General features: G+C 48.4%; 1 protein-coding gene and 1 long non-coding RNA gene across 4 annotated transcripts; one reads left to right on the plus strand and one right to left on the minus strand.

Moving 5' to 3' along the window:
* Positions 1-2751: 2751 nt before the first annotated feature.
* LOC102548378 (uncharacterized) lies at positions 2752-4759 on the minus strand. The gene is made up of 3 exons (XR_350548.4): positions 4426-4759; positions 3165-3229; positions 2752-2974 (listed from the first exon to the last, which is right to left on the minus strand). It is a non-coding gene; the product is annotated as an uncharacterized LOC102548378 (long non-coding RNA).
* Positions 4756-20666, plus strand: Plxna3 (plexin A3). 3 transcript variants are annotated; one of them, XM_006229577.5, is made up of 33 exons: positions 4756-5024; positions 6773-7398; positions 7771-8310; positions 8770-8952; positions 9358-9486; positions 9557-9657; positions 10037-10160; positions 10244-10400; positions 10485-10584; positions 10858-10972; positions 11114-11314; positions 11611-11707; positions 11843-12033; positions 12116-12261; positions 12331-12451; positions 12563-12699; positions 12812-12982; positions 13247-13340; positions 13422-13661; positions 13752-13895; positions 13975-14209; positions 14303-14445; positions 14533-14789; positions 14912-14978; positions 15084-15230; positions 15311-15470; positions 15617-15720; positions 15904-16000; positions 16277-16467; positions 16723-16892; positions 17391-17603; positions 17776-17926; positions 18987-20222. In XM_006229577.5, the coding sequence occupies exons 2-33, from the start codon at positions 6802-6804 to the stop codon at positions 19080-19082; spliced, it is 5619 nt and encodes a 1872-aa protein (XP_006229639.1). In that variant the 5' UTR covers positions 4756-5024; positions 6773-6801; the 3' UTR covers positions 19083-20222. The 3 variants fall into 3 exon arrangements, with proteins under 3 accessions (XP_006229639.1, XP_038955612.1, NP_001101051.2); NM_001107581.2 differs by having other exon boundaries at positions 4877-5020; positions 18987-20666; XM_039099684.2 differs by lacking the exon at positions 6773-7398 and having other exon boundaries at positions 4756-5020.
* The last annotated feature ends 5812 nt before the right edge of the window (positions 20667-26478 follow it).

Here is a 26478-nt window from a genome sequence, read left to right on the forward strand (position 1 = left end):
AAAAGATAAAATTAAAAAGAATATGGAGAGTCAATATAGAGCCATGCATCTTTAAGCCAAGAACTCAGAAAGTAGAATGCAGGAAAATCAGGAGTTCAAGGCAGTCTTGTCCACATAGTGGGTTCAAGGCTAACCTGGTATTCATAAAACCATGCCTTAAAACGCCCTAGGTGAATAAATAGATACATAAATAATTTAAAAATCTGGGCATAGTTGCACAAATATGTAATCCCGTTACTCAGAAGACTGAAGCAGGAACTATCACTATGAGTCTGAGGATAGCTGGGGCTACATATTGATATCCATATTGTCAGAAAACAAACTTACATGGTAAATATGTTTGCCACCAAGCCTGATAACCTGAGTTCAATCCATGGGAGCCGCATGATAGAAGGAAGGAACTGACTCATACAAATTAAGTTATCCTCTGACATCCATAATACACTGTGGCATATGTATACACACACACACACACACACACACACACACACACACACACACACACACACCACAGAGGCCTAAATAAGTAAGTAAAAAAAAATAAAAGGGATCTGAATGTCTTGGTGCATACTGGCAATCAGAAACTGGCAACATCCATTAAAAAATTAATTCTTGGAGCTGGAGAGATGGCTCAGTGGTTAAGAGCATTGGCTGCTCATCCAGAGGATCTGGGTTTGATTCTGAGCGCCCACATGGTGGCTGATTATTGTCTATAATTCCAGTGCCCTCCTCTGCACTCAGAGTACTGCATGCTCACAGTACATAAATATAGATGCAGGCAAATAATACATACATATACATTTTTAAAAGTTTAAAAAGTAAAATTCATTCTTTCTGGATGGTGAAACATGCCTATGATTCCAGCAGTTGAAAAGCTAAGGCAAGGAGGATAAAGAATTTGAGAGCAGTGCTGGAGACTTGTTTCAGCAGGTAAGACACTTGGGTCTTGTACAGGACCAGGGTTCAATCCCCAGCACCCACATGACAGCTCACAACTGTCTGTAACTCCAGTCCCAGGGGATGTGATGACTTATTCTGATCTCCAAGAGCAGCATCCTTGTATGTGGAACACATATAGAAATACAGAAAAAGCAATCATATATATAAAATAATAAAATAAATAAATCTTAAAGTTAAAAAAAAACACTTTGAGGTAGAGCAGGTTTGTAATCCCTGCTAATCAAAAGGTTGAGTCAGGAAGATCAAGAATTCAAAGCCTTGGTAGGCTACAGTGTGAATTGAAAACTAGCCTGGACAAGTACTAAGACACTGTCTTAAAAAATTAAAAAGATCCAGGTGTAACGATGAACACTTAATCCCAGCATTCAGGCAGAAGAGGCAGGCAGACCTCTATGAGTTTGAGGCTAGGCTGGTCTACAAAGCGAGTTCCAGGGCAGCTAGGGTTATATAGTGAGACCCTGTCTTTAAAAATCCCAAATAAATAAGTATATACATACATACATACATACATACATACATACATACATACATACATACATACATACATGGGATAGAGAGATTGCTCAGTGCAGAAAATACTTTCTGTGCAAGTGTGAGGATTGGAGTTCAAATCCCCAGAATCCACATGAAGCCTGTCGAGCATGGCAGCCCACCTAGAATCCTAGTGCAAAGATGGGATCCCTTGGGCAAATTGGTTAGCCAGACTAGCTGAATTGGCAAATTTTCTGTTATCATAAGAAACCTCAATATATAAGGTGGAACATACTTGGGGAAGACATTTGACATTGACCTCTGATCCCCACATTTGTGTGTCCCCACCCATGAAAAACATACATATGCACATGCATGCCTACCACATGCATGTGTTATCCTCACCAAAAGGCTGAAAATCTAATTCAGTAGTAAAGCATTTGCCTAGTATGCCCAAAGTTCTAGGTTCAATCCATAGTATAGAAACTAAAAGGGTTGGAGACTTAGCTCAGCGGTAGAGCGCTTGCCTAGGAAGCGCAAGGCCCTGGGTTCGGTCCCCAGCTCCGAAGGGGGAAAAAAAAAAGAAACTAAAAAAGACAAAAGAAAACAAAAAAGACAAGCCTGGGCTATACACCATCTCAGAACAGCACATCTGGGACTTGTCCTTCACACCTATAATTCCAATTACTCTTGAGGCTGAGGCACGAAGACTACATGTTTAAGGCCACTCTGGGATACAGGGTGAGTTTAAGACCAACCAGGGCAACTTATCCAGACTCTCTCTTAATGTAAAAACTGAAAAGAGGAGCCAGGTGTGATATTAAATACCTCTAACCCCAGAATTTGGAAGGCAGGGACAGGAAGATTACTGAAAGTTTAAAGACAACCTAGAATGTTGGTCTACATTCCAGTGAATTACAGAGGTACATAGAAAGTGTCTCAAAAATGCTAAAAGAAGGTTTGGGGAGCTGGTTCAGCAGGTCAGAACCTTTGCTCTATAAGCATGAGAAAATGAGTTTGAATTCTCAACACATATGTAAAAAGTCAAGCATAGGCATACATGCATCCACAGACACAACTTTGGAGGAGCAGAGACAAATGACAATAAGTCAAAGAGCAGAAGACATCAAGTGTTCTGATCTGGCCCCATGCATGTGTACAAGGGTACAGATGCTTTCTACACTCACATACTCACACACATGAATACAAAAGAAGTGTAATCCCAATTTTTGGAAGGTGGTAAAAAGGTAGGAAGAATAGGAATTCAACAACAGCCTGAGCCATATGATCATATCTATAAACAAACAATGACTTGAAATATTTCTAGTAATGTCTTAGGGCTTTATTGCTGTGAACAGACACCATGACCAATGCAAGTCTTACAAGGACAACATTTAATTGGAGCTGGCTTACAGGTTCAGAGGTTCAATCCATTGTCATCAAGGTGGGAGCATGGCAGCACCCAGGCAGGCATGGTGCAGGAGGAGCTGAGAGTTCCACCTCTTGTTCCAAAGGTAGCCAGCAGAAAATGACGTCCATGCATCTAGGACAAAGGCATTAAAGCCCATACATACAGTGACACACCTATTCCAACAAGGCTACAACTCCTAATAATGCCACTCCCTGGCCCAAGCACCTACAAACCATCAAAAGTAATATTATGCAAACAGCCTAAAGAGAAAAACAATTCAAAAATTGTCACTTGATAAAAGAATAAATAAAACATGGCTTACCCATGCAACAGGATATTATTTGGCCCCAAAAGCAAGTCTTGATCCATGGTACAACTCTGAAAAATCTTGGAAATATTAAATGAATGAATGGACATAAACTACATACGTTTTTTCTTTTTTTTTCTTTTTTTTTCTTTTTGGAGCTGGGGACCGAACCCAGGGCCTTGCGCTTGCTAGGCAAGCGCTCTACCACTGAGCTAAATCCCCAACCCCTTACATACGTTTTTTAAAGATTTATTTTATTCATATGAGTACACTGTAGCTGTCTTCAGATACACCAGAAGAGGGCATCAGATCCCATTACAGATGGTTGTGAGCCACCATGGGGTTGCTGGGAATTGAATTCAGGACCTCTGGAAGAGCAGTCAGTGCTCTTAACCACTGAGCCATCTCTCCAGCCTAACTACATACATTTATATTGTATGATTCCATTTCTGTGAGATATCCTTAAGAGGCAACTCCACAGTCAGTAAGGGCATGAGTGCTTCCCAGAGCTTGGATATATATATATATATATATATATATATATATATATATATATATACACACACACACACACACACACACACACACACACATAATGCATGCATACATACACACACATATATACACACACATCTTTAGGGATTATATTAAAATGCAACTGAACTGTCTGTGTACATTAAACACACGACTCATATGAAAAGTGAATTATATCTCAATAAAGCTGTTTACAAGGGGAGAAAAGAGGTTAGAAAGATGGCTCAATGGTTAAAAGCACTTGCTACTGTCGCACAGATTTGAGTTCCTAGCACTCATTCAGTGGCTCACAACTGCTTTCAACTCCAGCTCTATGGTGTCTAATGCCCTGTGCTGGTCTTCTTGGGTATGTGCGTGTGCACGCACACAAAGGACAGCTGTACCTGTGGAAAATAATCTTTAATTCCAGAACATGGGAAGGTGAAGCTGGAGGATCACTGTAAATTCAAGGTCAGCCTAGGGCACAGTAGGAGGCACTATCTCAAAGCAACATGGAAAAAATGCAGATGTGGTGGCACAAACCCATAGTGATTGGGAGGATGAAGCAAAAGGGTAGTCAATTCGAGGCCACTCTGTACTAAAGGGAAAAGAAATGAAAGAAAAAAAGAAAGCAATGGAATTGAATCCCAGATTCAGCAGATTCAGAGTCATGGTGACTTGCTGAGGAAAGAACTAGGTGAAAACGGCTCTAAGTTGCAGTACTCCAAGCTTCGTGGCAGGTATTTGCATGTCATTAACTCACCAATTTATGGACCATTGGGGAAAGAGTCCTGAGTTAGGGTGCAATCTTTGCTCGTGCGGTTTTGATGGGCCAGCCAAAGCAAAATCTTGTGACCTTAGCAGGTGGCCCGGGGCTGCTGGAGGCGCGCGCTCCAGGCCCAAGGGGGTGTGGCTCGGCCGCGCACGGATTCCAGGGTTGCTGGAGGCAGCAGGCAGGGAGATGGGGGTGTAGTGAGGCCGGCGCCTAGGACTCAGCCATTGAGCGAAGGGGACTGTTTCTCAGGAAAGGATCCCCAGAGACCCAATCAGAGGTTTGCTCTGTGCATTAGAGTCCTGGGCCACAGGGACCAGCGGCCTCCCACCCCACCACGAGCTCTGCCTTTTAGGTCTCCGGTCCGCCCTCTCTGAGAGCCCCCTCCCGGTGTGGTGGTACGGTCCGGGTTTAAAAGGCCCAGGCGGCCGCGGGCCAGCCCAGTGTGTGGGCGGCGGCGGTTGCAGATTTTGCAACGTGCGGGGCGAGTTTGCGGGGCCACGCGAGGGGGGGCGGCTGTAGGGCACGGGGGCACGTCCACGTGGCTACGGGTGGACACCCTGAGTCAGCCGCGGTGGAGGGACAGGTAGGTAGGTGGTCTCCATCCTTAAAGGCCGTGCACCAATAGTCTGCTGGATGGCAGAGGTTCAGACAGCCTGGGGGTCCAGATGGTTTCTGGGGTCAGGCCCTGTCCCTCCCTGCCTCTCGAGATCAGGCTCTCCAGGCACTCCGTGCCCAGAGCGGGAAGAGACGGCCAACTCGATCGTAGTCCCATTGGTTGATAGAACCCTTTTGTAGAGAAAGAGCAGCATCTTTGAGCACTACTGTAGCTTCTGCATGGACTAAGGTATCTGCGGGTCTGCCCGGGGTGTCCCCAGGGCTGGCTGGGTTCATAACACAGAGGGGAGCATTGTGGAAGAGCGGGCTGTGGACTTGCATATGTGTATGGAGCTTTCCTCACCATCGTGCTCTTTGCTGGCAGTGCTGTAGCAGAGGGGCTGGGTGCGACTGTGATGCCTGAGATTGCCACTTAGATGTGGGGGCTGGGGTGGGGTCTTGGGCTGCAAATTACGACTTTCCAGGTCTCCTTCCCAACCTGTCCTGGCCAGTTCCTAAAATTTGGCTCTCCGCAGAGTGTAGAAGAGGTGAGGGTAGGATGCAGTTGCTTTTCTCTTTTGCCTTCCTTTCTTCTCTGGTTGTTGCATGAGGGGTCTGGGATGCAGACCCGACAAAAGAGCCCCAGAGCTGATCATTCTGAGATGAAACTTGGCACTTTCAAGCTGGAATCGCTCCATGTTCTAGCAAATGCTGGCTTTTCTTTCTCTTTGCTGTGTCCCCCACCAACCCCCACCCCATTCTGAGTCCCTCCTGTGTCTCTTGGGAATTGGGCACTGAGAGGGTAACACTGAGCACTGCCCCATTGGTTACAGAGACACTGCTCTGCTGTCTTTGCAGCGTGGAGCTGGCTGGGTGTGGCCTGGGGGTGAAGTGCCAACATTGGCCCTATTTGTTTAGGGGAGGGGAGAGTGCTCCATATCCCTAAGGCTTCAGCTGTATTTGAGGGTGCTGGTTTCTACATATAAGACTTCTGGGACTCTCAAAAGTGGGTTAAAGCCCTCTGCCTATATCCCTCTCTAACTAACCTTTGGCTCTTCAGGGAGAGCCACACAAGCCTGGCTGAGCATCTGTCTGCCTGTGTCTGAGCAAAGCTTGACTGATGTCTGTCTCAGCAAGAGTCTTGGCTTTGTGTTGCAGTGGAAAGGCCAGACAACAGACTCCTGGATAGGCAGCCAAGGCCCTCAAGGGGAGAAAGCACCTGAGGCCATGAGTTGGGAGGTGTAGTGGCACTGAAACCAACCTCAGGCCTTAATTCTCCAGAGCTTTGCTCTAGGACTCCTGTTAGCAGTGCCACTCATAAAGAAGCACCCCAAATTCCAACTTGTGATTGTTCTCTCTCTGTGTTTCCTCGTGTATAATGTTAGGGTCCCAGTTCTGGGAGAACCTCCCACACCATCTTTTCAAGCATCTGGCTCTGATGCCCCCTTGGGTGTGGCCCAGTTGAGACAAGGCCTCCTGGCTTCTTTCCAATACAGGAGTGGGGTATGATTGATGGCCTGCAAGCTTGCCTGTGCTTGTCACTCATTCATTTGCCCTATTAGAGGCCCCTCCCCTCTTTTAGCTTCAGTCACCATCTGGGGCTCTATCACGTTGGATGAATTGCCCTGCCCCTGTATAGCACTGAACCTGGACTGCCAGGGTCACTGGGCCAGGCAGGGCAGAAGGAGGGAGAGTAGATTGGGCCTAGGGCATCTGACTCCCACTTGCTGTCTCTCCTCAGGCCTGTCCCTCGCGTTACAGCTGCTGGTCATGCACACTGTCTGCCTTCTCCCATTGCTATTCTTCACCATAGGAGGGTGCCTGGGTAGCAGCAGGCCGTTTCGTACCTTTGTGGTGACAGATACCACACTGACTCACCTGGCTGTGCACCGAGTGACTGGGGAGGTGTTTGTAGGTGCCGTGAACCGAGTTTTCAAGCTGGCTTCAAATCTAACTGAGCTACGGGCCCATGTCACAGGGCCCATTGAGGACAATGCTCGCTGCTACCCACCCCCTAGCATGCGTGTGTGCTCCCACCGCCTGGTGCCTGTGGACAATGTGAACAAGCTGCTCCTCATAGACTATGCAGCCCGTCGCTTGGTAGCTTGTGGCAGCATCTGGCAGGGCATTTGCCAGTTCCTGCGTCTGGATGACCTCTTCAAGTTGGGTGAGCCCCACCATCGCAAGGAACACTATCTGTCAGGGGCCCAGGAGCCTGATTCCATGGCTGGCGTCATTGTTGAACAGGGCCAGGGGCCTAGCAAGCTGTTTGTGGGCACCGCTGTTGATGGCAAGTCTGAGTACTTTCCCACCTTGAGTTCCCGTAAGCTCATCGACGATGAGGACAGTGGAGATATGTTCAGTCTGGTGGGTGAGCCTGTTGGTTTTGTCCTCTTTCCCCTGCTTCTTATGAGTCCAGATCTTACTCACTCCTTTCTCTTAGTCCTGGTCCTTGGGAAAACTTTGTTTGAGAGAGGAATTTATGACCCTTCACTGTCACATAGATGTAGACCAGCTGCTGAGGACAGGAAAATGGGCAGAGTTTACCTGTGGAAAGTCTGTCTATAGAGAGGCCAATTGCACTCTGTAACATGGATCCCAGTAATTGTCGAGGCCGGGCAGATGGGAGATCACAGGGGAAACCTTTGGAAAACCACATTGTTGGAACAGGGTTGGGAAGTCAAGGTGGGGTGGGGAGCAGGCCTTCATCCCACCCTCATACTTTGCTCTAATCTCCAGGTGTACCAGGATGAGTTTGTCTCTTCTCAGATCAAGATCCCTTCAGACACACTGTCCTTGTACCCTGCCTTTGACATCTACTACATATATGGCTTTGTCAGTGCCTCCTTCGTGTACTTCTTAACATTGCAGCTGGATACCCAGCAGACACTGCTGGATACAGCAGGCGAGAAATTCTTCACATCTAAGATTGTGCGCATGTGTGCCGGGGACTCAGAGTTCTACTCTTACGTAGAGTTCCCTATTGGCTGCTCCTGGCGTGGTGTGGAGTACCGCTTGGTGCAGAGTGCCCATCTGGCCAAGCCAGGCCTGCTACTGGCCCAGGCTCTGGGTGTGCCAGCCGACGAGGATGTGCTCTTCACCATCTTCTCTCAAGGCCAGAAGAATCGAGCCAACCCACCTCGGCAGACCATCCTTTGCCTCTTCACCCTCAGCAGCATTAATGCCCACATTCGGCGCCGAATCCAATCGTGCTACCGTGGGGAGGGCACGCTGGCCTTGCCCTGGCTGCTGAATAAGGAGCTGCCCTGCATCAACACCGTGAGCCCTTTGCTTGCCCTGCTGTCCCTGTGCTGGATATGACAGCTCTGGCTTTCTGCCCTTCTGCTGAGTGGCTGTTTGTCCCAGTCCTAGGCTTGGCATGGTCATGGGAGTGGCAGCTTAGTTTTGATTTGATACCCGCTCTAGCTTTCTTGAGAGTCTTACTCTCTTTTCTCTTCTTCTATCTTGGCCAGTGTCTTGTTCATATACTGCCATCTTCCTTTTCCTGCCTCTAGATTCATCCCACCTTTCTCCTTGCTCTATCTCGTCTTAAAGGACCAGGCTTCTCCTTCCCCTGCTTTCCATCCCCAGTCCTGTTTTCCCATGGGGTTCTAGGGGAAACAAACTGTCAAGCATGTCCAGAGGGCAGTGGCTTCCAAGTTCTGCTCCTTTACAGAATGTGAAATCTGATAGCATCTGTCTAGCTTGAACTCTCACTCACCCCTCCTGTGTCACCAGCCCATGCAGATCAATGGAAACTTCTGTGGGTTAGTGTTGAATCAACCATTGGGTGGCCTACACGTGATTGAGGGGCTACCCTTGCTGGCTGACAGCACTGATGGCATGGCCAGTGTGGCTGCCTACACCTACCACCAGCACTCTGTGGTTTTCATCGGTACACGCAGCGGTAATTTGAAGAAGGTTAGTCCTAGAACCCTTGTCTTGTGGAATTGGGGATGTTTTCCATACTATGAGAAGAAGGGCTGAGGGACAGAATATGCACACGAGCCTGGGTAATCCTGGATAGAGTGTGATAACTTCCCAGGTTAAGCCTCAAGAACGGAGTCCTGTTCCTTTGGTGGCTCCTCTGCCATTGACCTTCACCAGCATTGTTTTGGCTGAATTGAGGATCGCATTTGCCTCAGTCTAAGACTATGGCTTTTGGAGCTATAAACCTACAAACTGAGTACAGGCTCAAGGAGGCTATGTCTAACCAGCTCGATTGTAATCTAGAAAGTCCCTGGCTGAAGAGTATGCCCTGGGTGCAGGGAGCTATGGTAGCATGAAGCTGACTTGTCATTTTCTCTTTACTGTCTTGTGGCCCAGGTGCGAGTTGATGGCTCTCAGGATGCCCAACTATATGAAACGGTCTCTGTGGTGCAGGGCACCCCCATACTTCGAGACCTGCTCTTCAGCCCTGACCACCGACACATCTACCTCCTGAGTGAGAAGCAGGTGGGCCCGTGGTGGGTGGTGGTGGGTGGTGGGGCAAGGGTGGGCTGTGTGCTGATGTGGCTGTCCCCAGGTGAGCCAACTCCCGGTGGAGACCTGTGAGCAGTATCTGAGCTGTGCTGCATGCCTGGGCTCAGGGGACCCACACTGTGGTTGGTGTGTGCTACAGCACAGGTGAGGGAAGAGGGTGCGGGATGTGGGGCAGCAGTGGGATCCCTGGGGCCATTATCTTGGGAGACAGAGGATTTAGGAGGGCCTTGCCAGCTGGACAGGAGCCAGCCACACTTGCTATTACTTTCCTTCACCCACTTGCCCAGTTTTCCCAGCCTTGAGCCTTCCCCTCCCTCCCTTCTCCTCCACTTTCTCCAGCTAATGAGCGGAACTTCTACCCTGAGTGACGTCCCTTGGATCTCAGGGGATGAGGCCAAGGTACACTGTTGCCTGGCAGTATGAGCTGGGTATGCTGTCCTCTGTCCCACCTCAGCCTCTACTGCACCCCAATCTGGGCCCTCCTGGGATAGTGCTCGGACTGTTCTGGCCTGTCCTCCTGCAGGTGCTGCCGTGAAGGGGCCTGTCCAGGTGCCTCTGCCCCACACGGCTTTGCAGAAGAGCTGAACAAATGTATACAAGTGCGGGTTCGGCCTAATAATGTATCAGTGACATCCTCTGGGGTGCAGGTAAGTGACATAGAGGATACTTGGCCCTGTATATGCTTCATGAGTGAGGCTGAACCCTCCTCTGAGCCCTCTGTTTCCTCTAGCTGACAGTAGCCATGCGCAATGTGCCAGACCTCAGTTTGGGTGTGAGCTGTTCCTTTGAGGAAGTGACTGAAAGTGAGGCTATTCTGCTGCCCTCTGGAGAGCTACGATGCCCTTCACCATCTCTTCAGGAGCTCCAGACACTTACCAGAGGGCATGGTCAGTGGGATGGGGCAATCTGGAGTGTTGTGGGGCAAGGCAGGATCCCAGACTAGTTGGTGATAGCCATCTGGCTTGCTGCAGGGGCAACTCATACTGTGCGGCTTCAGCTGCTCTCCATGGAGACTGGTGTGAGGTTTGCTGGGGTTGACTTTGTCTTCTACAACTGCAGTGCCCTCCAGTCGTGAGTACCTGGTCCAGAATCTGTCCCTAGCCCTGGAGATAGTAGATAGGTGCTCTGAAATGTATAAGACTTGCACTGTAACTTTCTCTAGGGTTTCGGGGGTGAGTTGTTGAGTCTTCCTGCTGTCATCACTCTCTCCAATCCTGATCCTCACTATGTGGCTTGGGCAGGTCCTGCCTGCCTTCTTCGTTTGTTCCCCAGTGTGTCTTGTGGGTAGGTGACACAGCTCAGTATGACCTTCTCTGTTATTTCTGAAGCCACTTCTCCCTCCAGGTGTATGTCCTGTGTTGGCAGCCCTTACCCCTGCCACTGGTGTAAGTACCGTCATGTGTGCACCAGCCACCCACACGAGTGTTCCTTCCAGGAGGGCAGGGTCCACAGCCCTGAGGTGAGGTGGTGCTGTGCACTGTGCAAGAGGCTGGGCTCCTTGGGGGCTGGCCTCTCACATTTTTTGTTTGCTCTCCCATTTCCTTGTGCCTGGAGAAAGGTAGGTAGACCAGTATGCCTCTGACTGATGTTCTCCTCCCAGGGCTGCCCAGAGATCCTGCCTCGAGGGGACCTCTTGATTCCTGTGGGTGTCATGCAGCCTCTAACTCTGCGGGCTAAGAACCTGCCACAGCCTCAGTCAGGGCAGAAGAATTATGAATGTGTGGTCCGTGTACAGGGGCGGCAACATCGGGTACCTGCAGTGCGCTTTAATAGCAGCAGCGTGCAGTGCCAGAATGCCTCGGTAAGACCCAGAGTGCAGGGTGGGCCAGTCAGTTTATTTTTTTGTTTGTTTTATTTTATTTTTGTGGTGTGTGTGTGTGTGTGTGTGTGTGTGCGCGCGCGCGCGCACACACACGCACAGGCAATATTTTACTGTATTTTGTATTTGGTTGGCTTTGGTCTATGCCTAGCTTACTTATGTGGAAGCCTCTAGTTGGCCCTGGCAGGCCCTTTTTTAGTCTTTTTTGAGGGATTCCTTCCTTAAGTTGGCAAGGAATTTGCTTATCTTATTTGTGCTCATGGTTCCATTTTTCTTAGTACTTCTATGAAGGTGATGAGTTTGGTGACACTGAACTGGACTTCTCTGTGGTCTGGGATGGAGATTTCCCCATTGATAAGCCTCCTAGCTTCCGAGGTGAGGGGTGACATGGGGCCAAGGAGCATGATTCCTGGGGGCAGGATTGGCAGTGCTGGGGGCAAGTCTGGAGGTCCTAGAGCCCTCTGCTTTTCTGCCATTGCCTGCTCCATCAGTAGCCTCCTGTGCCTACAGCCCTTCTTTACAAGTGCTGGGCTCAGCGGCCTAGCTGTGGCCTCTGCCTCAAGGCTGATCCCCGATTCAACTGTGGCTGGTGCATCTCGGAGCACAGGTGCCAGCTTCGGGTTCACTGCCCAGCTCCCAAAAGTAACTGGATGCACCCAAGCCAGAAGGGGGCCCGATGCAGCCATCCCCGAATCACCCAGGTTAGCTTCACCTCCAAATCCTATCTTCTTTTTTGGGCATGTGTGAATCTGGCCTGATCTTGCCTGTTATCCTTCTCTGCAGATTCACCCACTAACAGGACCCAAGGAGGGGGGCACCCGGGTCACCATTGTGGGTGAGAACCTGGGCCTCACTTCCCGTGAGGTTGGCCTTCGAGTAGCTGGTGTACGTTGTAACTCCATTCCCACCGAATATGTCAGTGCTGAAAGGTGAGTGTGGCTATGTGAGCACCCTGTCCTTGTTTACCACAGCTGGTCCTGACCTTCTGTGACTCTTAGGATCGTATGTGAGATGGAGGAATCGTTGGTGCCCAGCCCACCACCTGGGCCTGCTGAGCTCTGTGTAGGTGATTGTTCTGCTGACTTCCGCACACAGTCCCAGCAACTCTACAGCTTTGTGGTGCGTGGTTTAACTACTTACTCCTTTTCCTTCCCTATCTGGGGAAATGTGCAGTGGCCCTTGGATGAGGCTGGCTTCTCTACCTCTTCTCAAGGACTGTTTCTTCCCTAGACCCCAACACTTGACCGTGTAAGTCCTACTCGGGGCCCAGCTTCTGGGGGAACTCGGCTCACCATCTCTGGAACTTCTCTGGATGCTGGTAGCAGGGTCACAGTTATTATAAGAGATGGAGAGTGCCAGTTTGTGAGGTGAGCCTGAGTACAAGCTGTCTAGAGTTGAGCAATGTGTGGAGGGCTATGGGGGCAGGGTAGCTGAAGGTGCCAGGCCATCTGCTTCAAGCCTACCTACTTACCTGTGTAGGAGAGATGCTGAGGCAATCGTGTGTATCTCACCTATCTCCACTCTGGGCCCCAGTCAGGCCCCTATCATCCTTGCCATCGACCATGCCAACATCTCCAGCACTGGAGTCATCTATACCTACACTCAGGACCCTACTGTCACACACCTTGAGCCCACCTGGAGCATCATCAAGTGAGAACCTGAGGACAGTGGGGTTGAGGACTGAGTTGGGGCCCTGAAAGTCTTGGGGCTTTATCTGTTACTGGGGCTTTGGGGCATCAAGTGATTCCTCCTTCCTGAACCCTCCCCTTAGTAGGGGCCACAGAGTTGTCCTTCCCAAATAGAGCTTGGCACCTGCTGAGTGAACCAAGGTCAGAGGCTCTGAGCTCTCAGAAAAACCTTGGTAACTTCAGGCAGGGTGGGAAGGGAGCCTGAGACCTTTACCCATCTATGCAGTGGAAGCACCTCCATCACTGTGAGTGGAACCCATCTGCTGACAGTGCAAGAACCCCGTGTACGAGCCAAGTACCGTGGTATTGAGACCACTAATGTGAGTAGTGGATTTCTATCCCTGTCCTACCCTTGCTACTCATAGCTTCATTCCCTGAGGTAATTGCTATTGTCTTCACAGACATGCCAGGTGATCAACGACACTGCAATGCTATGTAAGGCCCCTGGCATCTTCCTTGGGCATCCTCAGCCTCGGGCCCAAGGCGAGCACCCTGATGAGTTTGGCTTCTTGCTGGACCACGTGCAGGCAGCCCGCTCCCTCAACCGTTCTTCCTTCACCTACTACCCTGATCCCAGCTTTGAACCACTTGGGCCCTCTGGTGTGCTAGATGTCAAACCTGGTTCGCATGTTGTATTGAAGGTGCTGGAGATAAGGATAGGGAGTAGAAAGGAGGGGAAGAGCAGAGAGCTGGAGTGCTTGACTGTTTATGTGTGGGTTATCCACTGCTAGGGCAAGAACCTGATCCCTGCTGCAGCTGGCAGCTCCCGCCTCAACTACACAGTGTTGATTGGAGGACAACCATGTGCACTAACTGTCTCAGATACTCAACTTCTGTGTGATTCCCCTAGCCAGACAGGCCGGCAACCTGTTATGGTGGGTATGGGCTCAGGAGGCCACCAGGGCAGCCTTGACTGTGTGTGGGAGTTGGTTCACCTCAAGCTTGCCCTTACAGGTGCTGGTGGGTGGCCTGGAGTTCTGGTTGGGCACCCTGCACATCACTGCTGATCGGGCACTGACCTTACCGGCTATGGTGGGGCTGGCAGCAGGAGGAGGGCTCTTGCTGCTGGCCATCACTGTTGTACTGGTTGCCTACAAGCGAAAGACTCAGGATGCAGACCGCACACTTAAGCGACTTCAGCTACAGATGGACAACCTGGAGTCTCGTGTGGCCTTGGAGTGCAAGGAAGGTGCCTAAAGCAGGGGGTGTAACACCACAGTGTGTGGGAGCTGAGGAACTTCCCTGCCTCTTGCTCAACTCACTCTGCCCCATTCTTCCCCAGCTTTTGCTGAGTTACAGACAGATATCAACGAACTGACAAACCACATGGATGGTGTGCAGATCCCCTTCTTGGACTACCGGACCTATGCTGTGCGCGTACTTTTCCCTGGCATTGAGGCTCACCCAGTGCTCAAGGAGCTGGATGTGAGCCCCCCCTGAAGCCTGTCCATGTTTTGTTTCCCCCATAAACAAAATCACTTCCTAGTCTCTGAGACTCCCTGGTCCCCACAGACTCCCCCCAATGTGGAGAAAGCCCTGCGCCTATTTGGACAGTTGCTGCACAGCCGTGCCTTCCTGCTCACCTTCATCCACACTTTGGAGGCCCAGAGCAGTTTCTCCATGCGTGACCGTGGTACTGTGGCCTCACTCACCATGGTGGCCCTGCAGAGTCGGCTTGACTATGCCACTGGGCTGCTCAAGCAACTGCTGGCTGACCTCATAGAGAAAAACCTTGAGAGCAAGAACCACCCAAAGCTGCTATTGCGCAGGTATGTAACTATCTTGTGTAGCCTCTCCCCCAGCCCACTCTTACATTTCCTGCTTGGGCCCCTACCTCTGTTCAAGCCTCACCCTTGTCAGACCAGGGCCTTAGGACTATCTCTTACCATAGGACAGAGTCAGTGGCTGAGAAGATGCTCACCAACTGGTTCACATTCCTGCTGCATAAGTTCCTGAAGGTGTGCTTGGGTGGGCTGGGTTGCAGGGGAGGAATGTCCAGGGGTGGGTACAATTGATTGATAGGCCAGACAGGCAGCCAGCTATGCCCCTGACCCTGAGTGTAGGAGTGCGCCGGGGAGCCACTCTTCCTGCTGTACTGCGCCATCAAGCAGCAGATGGAGAAAGGTCCCATCGATGCCATAACAGGCGAGGCCCGCTACTCCTTAAGTGAGGACAAGCTCATCCGTCAGCAGATCGACTATAAGACCCTGGTGAGCATGGGGCCATGTGAGCAGGAAATGAGGTAGAGGAGTCTGGCTTAGGAATCATGCTGAGGTTCCTTTATTCTTAGACTCTGCATTGTGTGTGCCCGGAGAGTGAGGGCAGTGCCCAGGTCCCGGTGAAGGTTCTTAACTGTGATAGCATCACCCAGGCCAAAGACAAGCTGTTGGATACCGTGTACAAGGGTATTCCATACTCTCAGCGCCCCAAAGCTGAGGACATGGACTTGGGTAAGGTCCCTGCCTTTTCTCCTAGCTCCCACGTATCCAACCCTCCCAGGGAGCTCATATTCTGTACCTGAGCTCTGTTCCTTAAAAGGAGTGTGTCTAAGTCCTTGTGTGGGTGAATGTCCCTAAAAGTTGACTGTGGCCTACAGAATGGCGCCAGGGCCGTATGGCCCGAATCATCCTCCAAGATGAGGATATCACTACAAAGATTGAGTGTGATTGGAAGAGGATCAACTCACTGGCTCACTACCAGGTGAGGAACTTAGAGTCTATTCAGCCCCAGGGACACCTATGAGCAGTGGCGAGTTCTCCTCCCATCCCTTATCCCTATATTCATGAGTGCTTCTCATAGGGCCTTGGTTGCCACTGTACATGCATATTAAGAGTCTGAATGAATGGTGGCCCCTTGGCTCCTTCTGTATCTTTGGACCTCCAGGTGACTGATGGTTCCTTAGTAGCACTGGTGCCCAAACAAGTGTCTGCCTATAACATGGCCAACTCATTCACCTTCACCCGTTCACTTAGTCGCTATGGTAGGTATCTACATTGTGGTGGCCTTTCCTGGTCCTATGCTCTTTAATTAAGGCCGTAACTTAGGAATCCCCAAGTAGCTATCTTGATCCATTTGGAAAGACCTTCATTATTTTGGGCCCCTGAGTGGTCTTCAGTTCCGTAGAGCCTAATAGGGAGGGGTGGCAAGGATAGGTGGGTCCCATAAACTCCTGGGCTTCTGGAAGAGAATGAAGCAAGAGGGTGGGTAATGGTTAGGGCCTGTATGGCTTAAGGGTCACATCTGTCCTCTGCCCTAGAGAGTTTGCTCCGTGCTGCCAGCAGCCCAGATAGCCTCCGTTCCCGAGCACCTATGCTCACACCTGACCAGGAGGCGGGCACCAAGCTGTGGCATCTGGTGAAGAACCACGACCATGCTGATCACCGAGAGGGAGACCGTGGCAGCAAGATGGTCTCAGAAATATATCTGACAAGGCTGCTGGCCACCAAGGTGTGGGCCTGCCCCAGGCTCCCTTGGTGTCTGCATAGACATCTTCTAGTCCAGTCTTAGCCATGAGATGCTCTTACCAGACAGGGGCCACTTTCTCAGGGCCTTTGCAATAGGACCTCTAGGCTTGAGGTCAAGCAAAGGTCCATTTTAAGAATGTTGGCCCTTCAGGGAAGTTCTTTATTGAGCTATCCTGCCCCTGTCTATCTGTCAGATTTGGGGAACTTCCTGACATGGTTCTTTTACTGTCACTTATAGGGCACGTTGCAGAAGTTTGTGGATGACTTGTTTGAAACTGTGTTCAGTACAGCCCACCGGGGCTCAGCCTTACCCTTGGCCATCAAGTACATGTTTGACTTCCTGGATGAACAGGCTGACCAGCGCCAGATCAGTGACCCTGATGTGCGCCACACCTGGAAAAGCAACTGGTACTTGTTGGTTCCTGGCTGCTGCTGGCTCATTTGAGGGTGGGTGGGAGGAAGAGCCTAGTTATTTAGCTAAGCCCCCAGGCCAATGGAGACAGGTTGACTGGCAGCTGAATATCCTTCCTTGCAGGGGAGGGGGTGGAATAGTAGTGTGGCCTGGAACTGAATATGAATATAGAAGGTGGGTGCTGCTGGGTTGTGCAGATGGGAACTGCTAGTCTAGCACTGGGATTGACCTTTTCTAGGGTGCTATGCAGTGTAGAGACACTGATGGCATGGTACAGGTGGAGATAGTGGATGTTTCAGGGGTGGAGATTGAAGACAAAAAGCCATCTACTCTTACTTCTTTTTCATTGCTGAGTCTAGCAGAAGGTAAAAGAAAAAGCCATTTACCCTAAACATGTTTCTCCTGTTACTTCAGACAGGAACAAAGTGTGAAGGAAGGTAGTGGGGGAAACATAGGGCCATTAGAGAGTCTCAAGTGTATGTCCTTCTGTTTAGCTTGCCTCTGCGTTTCTGGGTGAATGTGATCAAGAACCCACAATTCGTGTTTGACATCCACAAGAATAGCATCACAGATGCCTGCCTCTCTGTGGTAGCCCAGACCTTCATGGACTCCTGTTCCACATCAGAGCACCGCCTGGGCAAGGACTCACCTTCCAACAAGCTGCTCTATGCCAAGGATATTCCCAATTACAAGAGCTGGGTGGAGAGGTGGGCCCTGGGATACTGCTGTGTGTGTCTCATGGCAGGCAGGAACTGCCTAAACAACCTGTCTGAGGCTGGCCAGATACAAGAAAAAGCCCCAGAGGCTGGCCAAACACTGATGGCATGAGCTTTGGCTTTTGTGACATGTGCATGATTGACTCACCCAGGGTCTCTACAGGTACTACCGAGATATTGCAAAGATGGCATCCATCAGTGACCAGGACATGGACGCCTACTTAGTGGAGCAGTCCCGCCTCCATGCCAATGACTTCAATGTCCTAAGTGCACTCAGTGAGCTCTACTTCTATGTCACCAAGTACCGTCAGGAGGTATGTTGATGCACTCCATGGACCCCTAGTTGCATGGCTCTGATGATGCAGTGGGTGAGATAGGCAGATTCCCATAGCTCATGAGCGCCAGCCAGTCTAGCCAATCACTGAGTTCTATGTTCAATGAGAGATATCAAATAACAAGGTGGAAGGCTGGAGAGATGGTTTAGCAGTTAAGAGCACCTGCTGTTCTTCCAGCACCCACATGGTAGCTCATAGCCCTCTAGCTCCAGTTCCAGGGAATCTGGTCTCCTGTGAGTTCTGTGGACACTATACACACATATGATATGCATACATACATGCAGGCAGAACACCTATACACATTTTTTAAAAGATGGGGAATAATAAAGACACCAGGTATTGAACCTCTGGCCTCCACACACATGCATGTATATCCATATGTACACTTGTACACAGACAAATACAGATGTGCATGGGAGATCAGGTACACTAAAGATAAAGCCCTAGACAGGCATGGTGGTACACACCTTTAGTTCCAGCACTTAGGAAGCAAAGATAGGCAGATCTCTGATTTAAGGCTAGGTTGGTCTACAAAGCAAGTTCTAGGACAACCAGAGATACATAGAAGGTACTATATTTTAAAAAGGAGCTTACTAAGGGCGATCAAGGGGCTGTAGAGGACCGGGCCAAGCACAGCATTCTTGGCGACTCAAATGTCAAAGAGGAAAGAGAGAACTGGCAGGGAATGGGGAGGGAACCCAGAAGTACCGGGTGGAGTCAGCCCCATATCCTGAGCTAGGATCAAGAAGGCTGTAATGGCAGATTTGCCAAAGAGATGTTGGAGTTTGGGTTAGGAGGGAGCAGGAATTGATAACAGCAAGTATTGCCCACTCTCCAAAGAGGCTACACATGAGCCATGATAGAAGAGTTGGTAATGGTATTTGTAGTCAAGGGGAAGTGGGTGGTTTTGTTGAGAGGTTAGAGGTTTGGAGCATGAGACTGAACACTGAGAGCGAAGAGCACTTGTGGGAAGCAAGGGCTTTGTGCAGGAGTGGGGCACTGCCTTGGAGTCTTGCTCCAATGGATCATCATCCCCTAGATCCTCACCTCGCTGGACCGAGATGCCTCTTGTCGGAAGCATAAGCTTCGACAGAAGCTGGAGCAGATCATCACCTTGGTGTCCAGCAGCAGCTGAGTGGGGAGATGGTGAGGAGGGGGCTTCTCACTTCTGAGCCATCCTCCCAGTCGGGGGAGTGTCTGGCTCTAGCCTGGGTTTCCAGGGCTGAGACCCAGATCTGGTGTTGTTGGGGAGGTTACCAAGCCAAGATGCCCATCGCACCTGGGCCCCCTTCATTAGTGCCTTGCTTTGGGCCCTGCAGGGGGAGGGGATGACAGGACCAAGCTTCCCCCACCAGCAGCAGCAATATCCCCACCCTCTTGCCCTGGTGTTCCCATGTCAGAAGAGCCCTTGACCACCTTGCTCTGACATCCTACCCACCTATTTATTAATGTAATTCTACCTTAATTTCCATATGTAAATATATATGCCCCATGGGATGTTACTAGCCTCACAGACCTCTTCCTTGGTTGATCTGGGTCTTGTTTCCTGTTCTGGTTACTTTGTGATATTGCAAGCCTTGGCTCAGCCTCTGGTATCTCAGCTTTGCTGTGTCAGGCCCCACTTGTCTAAAAAGAGATCCTCAGTACCAGCAGCATTCAGGGTTTGATGATGCATCTGAAGCTGCCCTCAGATTGTCCAGGTCAGGCCAGGCCAATGTCCCTTTTCAGATATCTCAGAAGTCAGACCACATTTTCATGGGGCCTGCCGTCTCTGAGAGAACTATAGCCAGGCTGTGATTGGGCCTGATGTGGGCCTGGGCCTCTGGGACATTCCTTGTGTCCCTACTGCCAAATTTCCTTAGTGTTGTAGGCACTTGCCCTGAAACCTCTCAGCCTCAGCTGCCCCATCATATGCCCGTCCGTAAGGGCCAAGGTGGCAGTGCCTTACTGTTTTGTGTCTCCTGCTTCCTCTGAGGAATCTGGCCCTGTCTGATAGTCCCAGACCCTCAGTTCACTCTTCTTTTGTTGCATGAGTTTTTCTTTGTTGTAATTTTTTCCTAATTAAATGTCGGGAAATGGGGTCAATGCATGTCTTTGTCTTTGGAGAAAGTGGGTAGGCCTGTTGGGCTATGGATGAACTAGATTCCCATTATGGGAAAAAATGTAACTCGATAGGACTTGTAATGATTTGAGGAAGGCCATGACCATGTACAATCCATTAGGCAACCCCTGTGGCTATAGCTTCAAGACTGAATAAATCTACTTCCTTCTTGCATCTACTGTTTCCACTCAGATATGCCCATCTCCCTGCTTCTGCCCTGCCTATTTAGACCATTATTACTGGAGACAAAGATATATTGTTAAGAAATAAAGCACATGTCTCCATTGTGTTAAAAAATCTTTTTTTTTTTTGGAGCTGAGGACTGAACCCAGGGCCTTGCCCTTGCTAGGCAAGTGCTCTACCACTGAGCTAAATCCCCAACCCCTAAAAAAATCTTTAATGGGGGCTGCAGAGATGGCTTAGAGTTTAAGAGCACCCCTTATTCTTCCACAGGACCCAGGTCAATTTCTAGCATCCACATAGTATCTTATAATCATTTGTGACTTCAGTTCCAGGAAATCTGATGTCCTGGCTTCCTTAGACACCAGGCATGGACATGGCACACAGACATATATGCAAACCTATACACATAAAATAAAATGAAACTAATTTTAAAAATCCTCTTCAGTGACTGCAGTTGTACCCAAGGTTCTGAAGATGTGCCAACTCATTGGACTATAATTACCATTGTACTAGGCCTACCTGTGAATTACCCCCATCACTTGTTAGATGATGCAATGTGGTAAAAAGGACAGCCTGTGACTGAGAAGGCAGCTCATTGGTAAAATGCTTTGCCATACAAACTTGAGGACTGGAGTTTAGACAGTCCACCTGCAATTAGAGCACTTGCAAGGCAGAGACAAGGGTGTACTGGAATAAGCTGGTTAGCCATGCTAATTATATGGACAAGATCGGGGTTCAACTGAAAACTCCCACCTTATTGAATAAAGTGGAGAGTGATAGAAAAAGACTCTCAATATGAACCATATATATATGCGCACCCATAGTCACGGGAACATGCATATACATACACATAAGACCAATCAAATAAAAAAATGATAGCTTGCTCCTAGTACTTGGGAGGTGGCAGCAGGAAATCAAGGAAAACCTCAGATACGTGCTAAACTCCAGACCAGCATGGGCCACAATGAGCCAGCCTCTGTCTCAAAAAACAAAACAAAAACCACAACTGGCCTGTGGGATTGTTTTTTGGGGGAGAGGCACCTAGAAGTTACAAAATTTCTTGTTTTACAGCTGTGGCTGTGTCATAAGATCTGTACAAGATCAAGCCAGTCAACAATCGAGTGTTGAAGGGAGGAGGTCCTTGAGCTCCCACGTGTAACTAGGGAGCTATTAAGAGTGGGTGGCTTTGGGTTTGGGGATTTAGCTCAGTGGTAGAGCGCTTGCCTAGCAAGCGCAAGGCCCTGGGTTTGGTCCCCAGCTCCGAAAAAAAAAAAAAAGAGTGGGTGGCTTCTGGGAGAGGGACAAATCAGTTTTCTTTAAGGGCATGACCCTTCATTGGTCAATCATGCTCCAGTAAATGGCCCGCACACCCAAGAGTACATTGGAAGCACAAATTGGTCTTGAGTTATTTTTAAAAAGAAGACACAAAGTCAGGGTCAAGGAAGCAGTAGTGGATCTGGGAAGAAATAAGGGAGGGGTGGGGGTGAATGATTATAGTATATTGTATGAAATTCTCAATTAATTTAAAATATTTTAATTACCTTGTTTGGTGGGGGGGAGCTGAAGAGATGTCTCAGTCATTAAGGGCATATACAGCTTTTTTCCAAATGACTAGAGTTCAGTTTCTAGCACCTATAGCAAAGAACACATACCCACCTATAGCTTCAGCTCCAGGGGATCTGATGCTGTCTTCTGTCCTCTAGGGGCACTTGAACTCATATGCACAAACTCACATTTAGGACACACACACATAATTACATTTTTTAAAAAAAATTAAATCTTACCCAAGATACAATCCACAGACCACATGAAGTTCAAGAAGAAGGACAACCAAAGTGCAGATGTTTCAGTCCTTCTTAGAAGGGGGAACAAAAATATTCAGAGGAGGAGATAAGGAGACAAAGTTTGGAGCAGAGACTGAAGGAAAGGTCATCCAGAGAGTGCCACACATTGGGATTCAGCCCATATATATACAGCCACCAAACCCAGACAGTTTTGCTGATGCCAAGAAGTGCATGCTGACAGGAACCTGTTATCGCTGTCTCCTGAGAGGTTCTGCCAGAGCATGACAGATACAGAAGTGAATTTTACCAGCAAACCTGAACTGAGAATGGGTCCCCATTGGAGGAGGTAGAGAAAGGATTGAAGGAGCTGAAGGGACTTGGCAATCCCATAAGAACAACAATGGCAACCAACCAGAACTCCCAGGGATTAAACCACCAACCAAAGAGTACACATGGACAGACCCATGGCTCCAGCTGCACAGGTAGCAGAGGAGGGCCTTGTTGGGCACCAGTGGGAGGAGAGGACCTTGATCCTGCTGGACTCCCCAGTGTAGGGAAATGTTAGGGTGGGGAGGCGGGAAGGGGTGGGTGGTTGGGTGGGGGAGCATCCTCATAGAAGAAGGGGGAGGTGGTGGGATACAGGGTTTATGGACGGGAAACCAGGAAAGGGGAGAACATTTGAAATGTAAATAAAAAATATCCAAACAACAACAACAAAACAAACACAAAACAAAACAAAACCATAAATCTTAGAGGGGCTGGAGAGATGGTTCAGTGGTTAAGGGTATTGACTGTTCTTTCAGAGGTTCTGAGTTCAATCAATTCCCAGTAACCACATGGTGGCATCCCATCTATAATGGGATCGTGTGGGTCTGAGAACTGCTATACTGTACTCATATAAATAAAATAAAATCTTAAAAAAAAACAAACCCTAAATCTTAGGCCAGGCAGTAGTAGCACACAGCTTTAGTCCTAGCACTTGGGAGACAGAATCAGACAAATCTCTCACTTCGGGGCCAGCCTGATCTACAGAGGGAATTCCAGGACAGCCAGGGCTACACAGGGATACTTTGTCTCAAAAATATTGTGTCTAAAGCATGTGATATCTTTCCCAATAGCCTACATATATTGTTTCAGAATCACTTGAACTTCCCTGACTAACAACTTGTTCTCATGCCTGGTATTGAGGGTTTTGATATTCTATAACTTGTGGGGAGCATTCTTTTTTTATTTATTCATTTATTATATATAAGTACACTGTAGCTGTCTTCAGATACATCAGAAGAGGGCATCGGATCTCTTTACAGATGGTTGTGAGCCACCATGGGGTTGCTGGGAATTGAACTCAGGACCTCTGGAAGAGCAGTCGGCGCTCTTAACCTCTGAGCCATCTCTCCAGCCCTGTGGGGAGCATTCTTATCCTAAGTGGCTCAACTTCAATTAAAATATATCAAACAAACACTATTCCTTGAGGCTTTATTCATTATCCTTAGTATTATTTGTTCCTCCTCTTTCCTCATGTATTGATGTCCTATCCCCTCTCCAATTAAAGTCCCCTCCCTATTTTTCCCATTTCCCCCTTCATGTCCTCTGCATCCTGTTATTTCTCTCTCTAGTGTCCCTGCCCATAGTCCCTGTTTACTTTCCTGATTTCTGTGCTTATATATGTATCTGAATATTTGGAGCTAACAGAGATCATGTAGCATATGTGTTTATGAGTCTGGGTTACCTTACTCAATTCAGTATTTTTTCCAGTTTTATTCATTTAACCCCAAATCTTATAATTTCATCTTTCAAGTTTAATCTACACTGAACAGTAGTAGTTCATATAGCTTTCATACTATCAGGAGGTCTATACGAGCTGCCAAGGGAGGGAAGCAATCAATAGTTCTAACCAGCTGTGACACCTATGAATCAAAAAGACCAGCATGGCAAAATATCCCTGAAAGAGGTACAATGTAATGAGAATTTTGGTTTCTATAAAAAATGCAGACATATGAATGTTCTTTTAATGCCAGGTGTGGAATGTGGGGCTGCATTGGGTGGCTGTAGTAGCTGCCTATAATTTGTCTCATGCTGTAGCAGGGGTGTGATTTTGCCAGCTGCAGATAGTTTCTGATTGTGTGACATTTGGCATTTTGGGGACTTTTCAGAGGGTATATAAATGCTAAGGCCTTGAGAGGCATGGTTTATTTGTTTGTTGGTGGCTGAAGTTTGTTAAATAGTTGTGCACAAAGAAGAAACAAGAAGAAAAAAGTTAGATAACCTGATGGTGAAGATCAAACTTGCCCCAAGGAACTCGATGCCCCTAATCAGCAGGAAGTAGTTTAACAATAATGCTGTCCCTTTTCTAACCCCTGACTTTATTCAGGGATTTTTTTCCCTCTCTCCCTCTACCCTTTTTTCTCACCTATCTAGGGTTAGGGGGTTGAAAGGGTGAAAGAAAGAACCCACAAAGTAGCAAAAGACTGGCTACAATGCAATAGTGCCACTCATATCTTGGTGTTAAACAAGAGCTGTTTAATTGGACTTAAGGCCTGCTCAACTGGGAGAAATCATGTCTGGTATGAGAAACCTAGCCAACTACCCAGGGCTAGAGGTCATGGATCCCAGAGGAGAACCAACCATCACAGCTTTACTAGAGCAGCGTAATTCCTGTGTTCTAAAACATACCCACAGATAAGTGTACCTCTCTTTTTTTTTTCTTTTTTCTTTTTTTTTTCCCGGAGCTGGGGACCGAGATAAGTGTACCTCTCAACACACATCAAAGAAGCTTGTCTTTGCAGCAGAGAGCATTAAAACTGGTTAAAATGAAGAAATTAACTGATTGTAGAGAGCCTAGCCTCAACAAAACTCCTGCACCTAAGGCTAAGGGAACTTTGTGGAAGAGGAGACAGAAAGATTGTAAGAATAGAGGACCAAGACATCTGCTGTATGATACTGTGTCTCTTAGAAATGGCAAGGAAGTTACACCCATGATGCCTCAACAATATGGCTGCATAAAAAAAGACTGGAGGGGTTGGGATGCTGTCTTCTGGCCTCCGTACAAACCTGTAATCTTGTACATACACACACACACAGTCACAGTCACAGAGAGAGGGGGGGAGCAGGAGAGGGAGAGGAAGAAGGCTGAGGGTCTGGCTTAGTGCTTAAGAGCAGCTGTTCTAGGGGTTGGGGATTTAGCTCAGTGGTAGAGCGCTTGCCTAGGAAGCGCAAGGCCCTGGGTTCGGTCCCCAGCTCCGAAAAAAAGAAAAAAAAAAGAACCAAGAAAAAAAAAAGAGCAGCTGTTCTGGGCGCTGGAGAGATGGCTCAGTGGTTAAGAGCACTGACTGCTCTTCCAGAGGTCCTGAGTTCAATTCCCAGGAACCCCATGGTGGCTCACAACCATCTGTAATGGGATCTGATGCCCTTTTCTGATGTGTCTGAAGACAGCCACAGTGTACTCACATACATAAAAAAAGCAGCTGTTCTTGCAAAGGACCCTAGTTCAATTCCTAACACCTGCAATTTGACTCCCATCCAAGGAAAGAGACTAAGGCCTGGGAAAAGAATCTGCCTCTGTGATAACTGCTTAGCCCTGAAAGTAAGACTAGTAGTTGCCTTCTCTTTTGGAAGGCAGCAGGCAGGGTCACAAGGGTTATGCCTCAGTAATGAGAGAAGCCTACTTCTATACACATCTGCTCTGTTCCATGCAGCATTCCCTCAGAGTAACACACAAAGGCTCATATACTCTCTGAGGGATGCAAAGAAGCAGGAAAACTCAACTTAGATGGAAGGAAAGAAATTAGTCATTCATCATAGAAAGGAAGAGGTACAACAGCCTTTATTCTGAGAAACATGGTAACCTAGAAAGAAAATTCTGATGGCATCTATAAATAAACCACTGGACTAAGGGGAGCCAAGTTGTAGGACATGTTTTATGGGAAGTTGACCTTAAATGCCAGTTGTCAGACACTTTTCCTTACAAGGTGGAGACGCTACCTAAGCTCTGTTTCTGGGCTATTTGTTCTTACATAAACAACATTTTTTGGGAGGAGGTATGCTGGCATTTGGTTTAGGAGGGGGAATATTAGCAGTGCTAAGAATTTGAGAAACCAGTGGGTAGACTTACTTTCAGGAGTACATTCACTAATGTACATCAAGAACATTCAAAGAAGTCTTACTAATAGCTCATAAACTAATCAAGAATAATCATTTGTTCATTTATATACAGGAATCATATCCAAATTATTTCTCAGGAAACAATGCAGGAGAACCTGCATTGTTCAAGGTCATCCTAGCTATTTAATGTGGCTGAGAAAAAGGGATAGACGAGAATTTCAAAAAATGAAAGAAAAAATTGGAAGAATTAAATGATTTGAGACAGGGTTTCTCTGTGTAGCCTTGGCTATCCTGGAAGTCACTCTGTAGACCAGGCTGGCCTTGAACTCAGAGATCTACCTGTCTCCCAAGTTCTGGGATTA

This window comes from Rattus norvegicus, chromosome X (genome assembly GCF_036323735.1).
Source record: "Rattus norvegicus strain BN/NHsdMcwi chromosome X, GRCr8, whole genome shotgun sequence".
In the NCBI taxonomy this organism is placed as follows: domain Eukaryota; kingdom Metazoa; phylum Chordata; class Mammalia; order Rodentia; family Muridae; genus Rattus; species Rattus norvegicus.